This window comes from Lupinus angustifolius, chromosome LG10, assembly GCF_001865875.1.
Source record: "Lupinus angustifolius cultivar Tanjil chromosome LG10, LupAngTanjil_v1.0, whole genome shotgun sequence".
Taxonomy (NCBI): Eukaryota; Viridiplantae; Streptophyta; class Magnoliopsida; order Fabales; family Fabaceae; genus Lupinus; species Lupinus angustifolius.
This window is the reverse complement of record NC_032018.1, coordinates 2,197,115-2,208,230: the sequence shown is the minus strand read 5'-3', so window position 1 is coordinate 2,208,230 and position 11,116 is coordinate 2,197,115. Positions and strand designations below refer to the sequence as shown.

Here is an 11,116-nt window from a genome sequence, read left to right as displayed (position 1 = left end):
TATTCAACATATTTTGTTTTAAACATCATCTATTATAAAAGTAATCAACAAATATCAAAAATATATTTTTTCCGGCCTAAAAGATAAAATTATAAGTCGGCCACAATAACAAAGCTCATCGATTATCTTCTCATTTTATTTTTGAATAAGAGAAATTTATTATTAACCATCTGCATCATAAAGAGTACATAACCAATTCGGTTTTACTTCTTCCCCGATCTCCTTGCGCCGCCGTCTCACCACCGCCGCAGTCGCCTCTCCGTCCAAACCTCATAACCCCGATATCGCGTGACTGATTTAGGGTTTTGAGAATTTCACTCCAATATCAAGATGAAGGTTAGTATCGTATTATTATTCGTTCAATCTTTTTTGTCCCTTCACGCTTCAAGGGTTCGAATTCATGAATTTAAATTGATGTTGTTTTGTATGTGAATAGAAAGCTGGAGATGAAGCTGTTGACTTAGACAAGACCACAGTTACAATGGAACCTGAGATTGGTAGTAGTGGTGGCGGACTCTACCTTCCTGGGAAGGATAGAATGGTGTACGTTCCTCCTGAAAGAAAATCTCGTTTAGGTATTCTTTCATTTTAATATATGTATTTATCTTGATTATCCTTAAGCACTCGATGTAGCGCAACTTTAAGTTTGCTTGCCCTGTCATCCGAAGAGGTTATGAGTTCAAATCCTGGAAACAACTTATTTGTTTGCGAGACTGGTTAGTCGGTTACATTTGGCCTCCTCAGACCCAACTAGGCGAGAGGCTTGTGCAGTGGATCACCATTTTATACTTAGGCACTTGGTCTTGCAGCTGTTTATTTGTTTTATTTTAACTGAATGATTTAACAGGACTTGATGTCCTCGCCATTGCGAAACGGGCTGAGTCTCAACCTGATGGAGGAGGATTCAAGGTCCCAAAAGAAAGAACTACATCCATTGCAGCATCTGCCGAGGAGGATGAAGATAAGTCTGAGTCTTCTGTTGTTATTGATGAAAGCGAGCATGGCAGACTTGATAGTAAACGCAGACATGGTAATAGGAGATACCGTGAAACCACCAATGAAACACCAGGTATTTTCTTAAATATTAATATCTCTTTGCATACATTAATTTTCGTAGTAAAATATCAACTGTATAATAAAATTTATGATGCTAATCACATCTGTATGTTGTTGACAATAACAGCAATCGAATGTTTTCCACTAGGTGAGTCGGTTATCTGGATCAAATGATGCCATAATGTTAGTGTACATGTCTAATGCATTACATATTACAAATTTAATTAAAATTCAAATCCTACTGATGGAATTAAAAGGACTTTTAAATGTTTGGCGCCATCAGTACCTTGTATAGTAATATTTCGTATGCAAATATTCAAATATAGGCTATATTTGGAAACTGGGAATCATCTTTACATGGTTGAAACATAAAGTGGTTGTTAATGTGAAGGAGTTATGCTTAGTAGTGATTCAGAATCATGCTTTCATGCCAGGAGAGGCAAGCTAGATCTTAGGTTGTTGTACCAATGCTGGGATTTATCATGTGAAGTTACTAATACCTAGCACATGTGAATCCATCTGCAGGGCCGATCCTCACATATCCGAGCTATGTGCAGGAAAAAAATATGGCCCCTAAATTTATTTACAAAAAATTCTAGACAGTTTTTTATGGGTATTGGAGAAATTGTGTGGCTACGAGTTCTTGCATTTTATGTATCGCATTTCTACCGACATAATTGATTTTATGAGACTGTATAAATTAACACCAAAGTGCAAACAAAGTACCAATTTATAAATTTTAAATTTTGATGAGCCCTGAAGTTTTAATCGTCATGTTTACCAAATGACCTAAAGTTAAACTATGAAATGTACTAAAATCATTATATGATTTATATAAATAAACATAAATAAAATACAACAGAAAAATGAAGATAGTTGATTTTTTTAATTATAAAATAGGCCCCTAATCATCACGCGCTTTGGGTGGTTGCACTTACAGCAAGTGCCCAGGGCTGGCCCTGTCCATCTGTAGCAATAGCATTTAAGTTTAGTTAACTTCTTATATCCATATTTGTTCAAAAAATGTTTGGTAGTGTTCAGATGGACCGTCTACTTTAATAGGTGGTACTCAAGGCGGTGTTATTGAGGTGTTTCACCCCTGACTAACTTGATACTAGTTGTACACTTGAGGTGGTGGCACAATTAAAGGATGTGCACGTGTGTTCTTATCATCATTGCCTTTACACTTGCAGTCCACATGAGGTGTTATTTTAGGGTAAAACATGGATCAAATGGTAAATATGAAGTTTTTTGGATTTGTAAAGGGAGTGATGAGTGAACAGGGTTTTTTACTAGGTACAATTACAAAGGGTAACTGTAAAGGAAATTCCCAAACTCAACATGCTTAATCTATTTGACATGATTGTTTATTGTTTTTTTAGATGTATGCATATTGCCTTTTTGAATGCATACCTTTAGAATTTAAGTTTTAGCCTTTTTCTCATGAAAAGCAAATAATAATTCAGGGTTCTATGTTTTTTGTGTGAACAGAAAGTTCGTTGACTGTAGATCACCATGGTAGTACACATGGGACTCGTTCAACTGAGCATATGGGTTCGAGTGTAAGATTATTTCTCTTCTCATTTTTTCCAGATGTCTTATTCTTTTTATTGCTTATGGGAACAGTGTTAAATTGGTATGATGTTATCATCTAGCTCTTAGTACTTCATTTATGCCTCTGTCTCTTGATTATGTGTGTCCTGAAAGTCAAATGGTCTGTCACCTCTTAAAGTTGAATATCCATATCATAGAGATTGAACAAAGTTTTATGTTGGCCGTCGACTGCCTAACACAACCTTCACCTTTTCTCTGGGCTTAGGACCAACTATGTATAGCATGAAGCAAATATTTAAGTTAACATGTTCATGGTTAAATTATAGATTTTGAAGCATCTTGGAGTCCTGGTTCTTAATGTTATGAATTCGTGTCTCTTGCTATTTTTTTGACTACATAGTTCCTTCCAGTCTTCGGGATCTGTGGAGGTTATAAATTGAATTATTAGTTAAGCAATGGATTTTACATTTTTAATTATTGTTTGCAACTTTGTAGCATATGAGCACCAGCAGGAAATAGGTAGCGCGAATCTCGTGTTTTTTAACCTAGCTGCATTGGAATTATGGAATATGAACAATGTATTGAGTGTCTGTAAGGGAAGTGTAAAAAAGTTTTGGTTCTTTCACTCTGTGCAACACTTAAATGTCCAATATCTCCATTGCCTAATATAGACATTTCATTTTGTACAATTTTCAATTTTTGTTCAATAAATTCTTTTATTTTGGATGTTTGCTGTGTATCTCTAATTTTTATGTCGACTTTGTAGGTTTCTGGCTCGCCTTCTGGATATGACAGGAACGATCATAGGAGTGAGAGGAGACATTACAGGGATGATTCAAGAAGTGATAGCAGTAGAGTGCGGCATAGAAACAATTATGAAAGTAAGGAGCCTTATCCAGAAAGGGATTCACGTAGTAGATATGACCATGAATATGGTAGAAAGCGAAACAGATATGATGGTTCCAGGAGAACACCTGGTATGTGATTGCCATGTTTATTGCGGTATTTGAATTAAGCTTAAGTATTGAAGCCAGGAAATGCAGTTGATTCGTCCTATTTGTTATCCTATAAGCTTGCTCTGTTCTCATATTATTGAACTGAAATTTAAGAGTGTCATTTTTTATACTATAAACTTGTATTTGCAGGCAGGTCTGACTGGGATGATGGCCGCTGGGAATGGGAAGATACTCCACGAAGGGAAAGTGTCTCTAGTTCCAGACGTTATCAACCTTCACCATCCCCAATGTTTGTTGGTGCCTCACCGGATGCACGATTAGTTTCTCCATGGTCGGGGGGCCATACTCCCAATTCATCCTGTATGTTATTCAAATTTGATGTCATTTTTCTGATTGTCTAAATCTCAATGCTTTTTATTCCTATAATTGATTCTGATGATTGTAGTCTCTGAGAAATAATTTTATCTTATTGTTGGATTGAACATAGTTGGTGCATCTTCTCCTTGGGACCATGTTTCTCCATCTCCTGTTCCAATACGTGCTTCGGGACCTTCAATCAAATCTTCTGTTTCTAGAAATAATAGGTCTCATCCGCTCACTTTTTCATCAGACAATTCAAATACACGCGAGGTATATTTTGCACTTGTTGTCTGATAGTTCCTACATATATATATATATATAATATATATATATATTTGATAGTTTATCTTATGCGCTGGATGTGTCTAGCATATCACCTGACAAAATATTTGTAGCACAGTTCTGAATATGTTGTATATGCATGCTATATCATCAATTTATGTCATTAAAATTTCATTTATCCAGGATGAAGTGGCAGATAAGTTTGACTTGGGTGAAGAGCACAAGTATGAGATTACTGAAAGCATGCGTAAAGAAATGGAATACGATGCTGACCGAGCATGGTAACTAAATTTAGTTTCAATAAGTATTTTTCTTCGACATCCTTTTCAAATAACTATTTGAATTGTTACATGATCATAAGATGAATCTTTTGGGAAAAGAGATGAGAGCGCATATGATGATACTCCCTCCTCCGTTCCTTATTTTTTTGTCTCTTTAGACATGAACACACAGACCAATGTAGTCAATTCATATAGCAAAAGCACATAAAATTCTGTTTTTTCATTATTACCTTTTACCTGTCCACTGCTATCATTATTTTTATGCTACTAACTATCTCTCTAACTATAAAAATAGCTATTACTGACAAGGGCATAATAAAAAAACTAGTTATAAATGTTGAACTTATAAATGGACAAGTACGTAGACACAATTTTCTCTCACAAAAAAGGACAGGTAATAGGGAACAGAGGGAGTATGTTGGAAGATTATGCTTGTTCCTTTGTTATGCTTGTCTTTTATAATTCTTGTTTCAAGTTGGAGGGAGTATGTTAGATCAGTCTTAAGTTTTCATGTTTTTTCTAGATAGATCTAAAACTTGACCCATTATTAGGTTTTACCTTATCTTAGAGGTGATGGTGTTGAAGTTGTCAATGACTCAGACTTCACATTATGTTGTGTAACCTGCAAGCTCTGTATTTTTAGTTAAATATAGTTTAATCTGATTGATATTATTTATTTGAAGGTATGATCAAGAGGAAGGAAGCACAGTGTTTGATACAGATAAGTCATCAGCTTTTCTTGGAGACGAGGCTTCCTTTCAAAAAAGAGAGGCCGAGTTGGCCAAAAGACTGGTAACTTTCAAGAGTTCTGATTGTTTTTGAAGTTTTAAATGATTGTTTCTTGCACTAGTTTGTGCATGACTGTTTATATATATGGAGTTTCCTGCTATCATTTATAATCTTTAGTATGTCAGTATAAATTACAATTACAGACCATAAGGATAACTGGTATATTTTAAAATTGAAAAGCTTGCATGTGAAAGAGTTCTACACCCTATATTTTGTAGCATAAAGATGGTAGCCCAAAAGTTATGTTGCCATTGTGATTGTTTAGTTTAGTTATGTGCTTCTGTTTTGATTTCATCCAGCGAGATATATTTTGGTGCAATTACTTTGACTTTGTCTATGTGCTTGGTCATGGAAATCATAGTTGCTTGTGTTAAGCTTGATAAATATATTTTAGCTTTTAATCTACCAAGTTAGGCGGCTTGAGTGATTTAAATTTTAATTCTGGTATACACTTCAAATAAATGGGCTGTAGGATTGATTTATTAGATGCTGCTTGTGCATGCTGTATCCCATTCCATTGTCCTGTGTTCTAGAACTTGTCTGTGATGTATTTTCATGATTTGTATGATTACATGTTTAGGATTCTTATTTTGATTAGTTGATGACATGTATATGAAGGGATTAAGATACCTATGTGATCAACAGTGACATGTACTTCTTGAACTTCAAAATGCCTTAAGTTTGGTACTGGGCGTAAAGTCTTCCTTGTATTGAAATATGGTTGACTGCTAACTGGTACTTGCTATCTTTATACGAGTCCTTTTGACTTAGGAGATTTACTGACAAAAGGTATCTATGCATGCAACAACAGTTTACTGTGTTCTAGGAGCAGTATTTCCGTCATGGCATATGTTCTGTCGACTTGTTTTTTCATTTTATGTGGTGAAATAATCATGGCTTTGCTTATTTCCGGAATGCTTAATGTATTGGTGCATTTTGTTTCAAGCAAGTTGGTATGAACTTGTCATCTCGTGAAGTATTTAAGAGTTGTTATCAAAATAACACAGGTTAGAAGAGATGGGACTAAGATGTCCCTTGCTCAGAGCAAGAAATTGTCTCAGCTCACAGCTGATAATGCTCAGTGGGAGGATCGGCAACTGCTGAGATCAGGAGCTGTTAGAGGTACTGAGGTTCAGACTGAATTTGATGATGAGGAAGAACGCAAGGTTATTCTTCTTGTTCACGGTAAATCTTCATCTGGCTGACTTACATTCTAATACAGTTTTGCATAGTATCACTCTTTTCTAATTGATATTGTCCCCCCATGTCGGCCACAGATACAAAGCCTCCTTTTCTTGATGGCAGAGTTGTTTTCACTAAGCAGGCAGAACCAATTATGCCAATCAAAGACCCAACATCTGACATGGCTATAATTTCTCGCAAGGGATCTACTCTGGTCAGAGAAATACATGAGAAGCAGAGTGCGAATAAGTCTCGCCAACGCTTTTGGGAGCTTGCTGGCTCAAACCTTGGTAATATATTGGGTGTTGAAAAAACAGCAGAACAGGTATGCTTTTAGAATAAATGTGATCTTTGCTTTCTCTGTTTGTTGTTTGAAGATGTAATCTTATTCTTTGTTTTAAATGCCAGATCGATGCAGACACTGCAGTAGTGGGTGAAGATGGTGAAATTGATTTTAAGGAAGAAGCTAAGTTTTCACAGCATTTGAAAAAGGGAGAAGCTGTGAGTGACTTTGCTAAGTCAAAAAGCATTTCAGAGCAAAGGCAATACTTGCCCATTTTTTCTGTGCGAGAAGAGTTATTACAGGTTTGTTTTTCTTTGTTATACAGTATATACATGATAATTAAATACTTAATTAATGATAGAGTTGCTTTCTATCTAAACAAGGAGTCTTTGGAATTCAGTATTCAAGTTAAAGCATTAGTGATGTACTTCTTTTTCCTTCTTTCACCCCATCAGACATTAGTTTGAATTTGCTCAATGTACTTGTGTAATGTACTTCTGCATTTGTTCAATGTACTTGTGTAATGACTTTCACTTAAGTAGAAGTAAGATAGAGAATGTTAAATGCAAGTTCCAAGAGGTGCGTTAATTCTAACTTGGAGGTGAAAAATGGAGATCATACTATACCAAGTCACAAGGTTTTAAGTGTCTTGTGTCAATAATACAAATTGATGGAGAAATAGAAGATGTAAACCATATTATTAAAGCGGGATTGATGGAATGTTGAAGTGCTTTGAGTACTATTGTATTTGTGGTAAAAATGTACTACTCAACCATAAGGGGGAAAATTATTGTATGAAACTGAATGTTAGTGGTAAACTGCCAAGAAGAGAATGAACTGAAAGTAGTAGAGACAAGCATACTGAGTTGGATGAGTGGACACACTAGACAAGATAAGATTATAAATTAATGCATTAGAAAGATAATTCAGGTAGCACCTATGGTAGAATCTCTTCTTATGTGATTTGGACATGTGTGAAGGAGACATGTAGAAGCCCCCATTAGGAGAGGCAGACAGAGACAAGAAAAACTAGGCGGAAATATTAAGGATGGCTCAAATATCACTGATTTGCATATGAATATGAATTATGATGGACCATTATGACATAATTTGATTCATGTAGCTGACTCCACTTAATGAGAGCTTGACTGTTGTTTAGGTTGCTCTATTCTTTTGTCAATATGTTAATGTTTGAACTTTTTTATCTTTGACAGTATTGTTCTGAAACATGTAGATTTTGGCCCATATATGCTTATGGAACAATTTCTCTATTTCATGATATACCATGTGTAGGTGATTCGAGAAAATCAAGTGGTGGTAGTGGTTGGAGAAACTGGTTCTGGAAAGACAACACAACTGACACAGGTTTTTTACCTTTTCTTTTCTTCCGTGGTTTTAATTTTTGTACTTAGTCAGAGAAGAGGAAAGAGAAAGTGAAAATCACATGTCCTTGCTTAGAGATAGGTATCTGAATACGTTAAAAATGGAATGTGACATTTGATTTTCTTGACAGTATCTGCATGAGGATGGATACACTATAAATGGCATAGTAGGCTGCACCCAACCAAGGCGTGTGGCAGCTATGAGTGTTGCCAAGAGAGTTAGCGAGGAGATGGATACAGAGCTGGGCGATAAAGTTGGCTATGCTATACGTTTTGAGGATGTGACTGGGCCAAATACCATTATAAAGGTGAACACTTAGTTAATAGGGTTAAATTTATTTTCATGCTTCACATTACACTACTATTAAGTGTGGTTTCATCATTTGTATATAATTGTTAGTGCATACATATTGTAAGCACGCTACTGTAATTTTTTGGACACATCAATTATCAACTTTTTATGCTATGCTCTAACCTTCAGTGGTTAAATTTTACAGTATATGACAGATGGAGTACTTCTGCGTGAAACACTCAAAGACTCTGACCTAGACAAGTACCGGTATGTAAATATTTTGAAAATTTGCCTCCACATTTACGTCTCTTCGTTTGCAATAAAAGTAACCCGGTTTGAAAATATTGCAGGGTTATTGTTATGGATGAAGCCCATGAAAGATCATTAAGTACAGATGTTCTTTTTGGAATATTGAAGAAGGTTGTAGCGCAACGTCGCGATTTCAAGCTGATTGTTACATCAGCAACTCTTAATGCACAGAAATTTTCGAATTTCTTTGGAAGGTAATTCCGGTTCCTTATCTAGCATTCTTTCCCATTATTAAGTTTTGCATCGTTCAACCTAATTTGGGTATACTTGCAGTGTGCCTGTTTTTCATATTCCTGGAAGAACATTTCCTGTGAATATATTATGGAGTAAGACTCCAGTTGAAGATTATGTTGAAGGTGCAGTGAAGCAAGCTATGACAATTCACATAACCAGTCCTCCAGGCGACATCCTTATCTTCATGACTGGCCAAGATGAGATTGAGGCAGCTTGCTATGCCCTTAAGGAAAGAATGGAACAGATGGTGTCGTCTTCAAAGAAAGATGTCCCTAAACTCTCAATTCTTCCCATATACTCTCAGCTTCCTGCGGACTTACAAGCAAAGATATTCGATAAAGCGGAAGACGGAGAACGTAAATGCATCGTCGCCACTAATATTGCTGAGACATCATTGACTGTTGATGGTATCTACTATGTCATAGATACAGGCTATGGTAAGATGAAAGTATATAACCCCAGGATGGGCATGGATGCTCTCCAAGTCTTCCCTGTCAGTCGTGCTGCTGCTGACCAGCGTGCTGGTCGTGCTGGTAGAACTGGGCCTGGTACGTGCTATAGGTTATATACAGAGAGTGCTTACTTAAACGAAATGTTGGCCAGTCCTGTTCCGGAGATTCAGAGAACTAACCTTGGCAATGTGGTCTTGTTGCTGAAATCTCTTAAAGTTGAAAATTTACTTGATTTTGATTTCATGGATCCTCCTCCCCAGGATAATATTCTCAATTCTATGTACCAGTTGTGGGTCTTGGGTGCCCTTAATAATGTTGGGGGCTTAACTGCTCTTGGATGGAAAATGGTCGAATTTCCGCTGGACCCTCCACTTGCTAAGATGCTTTTGATGGGTGAACAGCTAGAATGTCTTGAGGAGGTTTTGACAATTGTTTCCATGCTTTCAGTACCATCTGTTTTCTTTAGACCCAAGGACCGAGCAGAGGAGAGTGACGCTGCTCGTGAAAGATTTTTTGTGCCAGAATCTGACCATTTAACCTTATACAATGTTTATCAGCAATGGAAACAGCATGATTACAGAGGTGATTGGTGCAATGATCATTATTTGCATGTTAAAGGTCTAAGGAAGGCTAGAGAGGTGAGATCCCAGCTGCTTGATATTCTCAAGACTTTAAAGATACCCTTAACCTCCTGTTTTCCAGATACAGACATTGTCAGAAAAGCTATTTGTTCAGCATACTTCCACAACTCTGCAAGATTAAAGGGTGTGGGGGAGTATGTTAACAGCCGGAACGGTATGCCTTGTCATCTACATCCCAGTAGCGCTCTCTATGGTATGGGTTGCACACCTGATTACGTGGTTTATCACGAGTTGGTCCTGACTTCGAAGGAGTACATGCAGTGTGCCACAGCGGTGGAGCCGCATTGGCTGGCTGAGTTGGGACCCATGTTTTTCTCTGTTAAGGAGTCTGATACATCATTGCTGGAGCATAAGAAGAGACAGAAACAAGAGAAAACAGCAATGGAAGAAGAGATGGAGAATTTGAAGAAGGTGCAAGCAGAGGTTGAGAAAGAAATGAAACAGAAAGAAAAGGAAAAGATGGCCAAGCAGCAACAGCAAATCTCCATGCCGGGTTTGCGAAAGGGTTCTTCCACTTTTTTGAGACCAAAGAAGTTTGGTTTGTAATAATACTATCAAGGATTTACTTGTAGCCTCATGGGAGATAGAAAAAGTCTACATTCTGATTGTAAAAACAAGTCAGAATCTGTACCCATTAGGTTGCTGATGGTCTCATGAATTCTAGGTAATGCACATTCATTATTTAATTTGCTTTGCAACCTTGCGCACTGTATCTGTTGCTATATTGTTACTGAAATCAAACAACTTCAAATTGTTAATTTACAGTACACAAGAAATAGACAGAAACCGTGTGTTGAAACGTTAAACAATTGAAGCAAAAACGTGATCCTTTTATTCTCTAATCAGATGTGAATATGGTGGCTACTAGATTAGCTGTTATGATTTTAAATGTTTTATTTTTGCTATATATAGCTTTATTTTCTGATTCAAGATGAACATATAAGTCCTTTATTCATTAATTTTATACTTCAACACTCATGTTTAATGACATAATTTCAGGAAAAAGAAAATATTGTTTGGATATATTCATTATAAATTCAATGAGTTCATGTACTATCGTCTG

General features: G+C 36.5%; 1 protein-coding gene across 2 annotated transcripts; it reads left to right on the top strand.

Annotated features, from left to right (window-relative positions):
• Positions 133-10,815, top strand: LOC109358068 (pre-mRNA-splicing factor ATP-dependent RNA helicase DEAH7). 2 transcript variants are annotated; one of them, XM_019602137.1, is made up of 17 exons: positions 133-336; positions 437-575; positions 848-1,069; positions 2,548-2,618; positions 3,389-3,587; positions 3,756-3,926; positions 4,054-4,196; positions 4,392-4,489; positions 5,173-5,281; positions 6,286-6,463; positions 6,556-6,785; positions 6,869-7,045; positions 8,037-8,108; positions 8,257-8,433; positions 8,623-8,684; positions 8,768-8,920; positions 9,000-10,599. In XM_019602137.1, the coding sequence occupies exons 1-17, from the start codon at positions 331-333 to the stop codon at positions 10,597-10,599; spliced, it is 3,807 nt and encodes a 1,268-aa protein (XP_019457682.1). In that variant the 5' UTR covers positions 133-330. The 2 variants fall into 2 exon arrangements, with proteins under 2 accessions (XP_019457682.1, XP_019457680.1); XM_019602135.1 differs by having other exon boundaries at positions 134-336; positions 3,377-3,587; positions 9,000-10,815.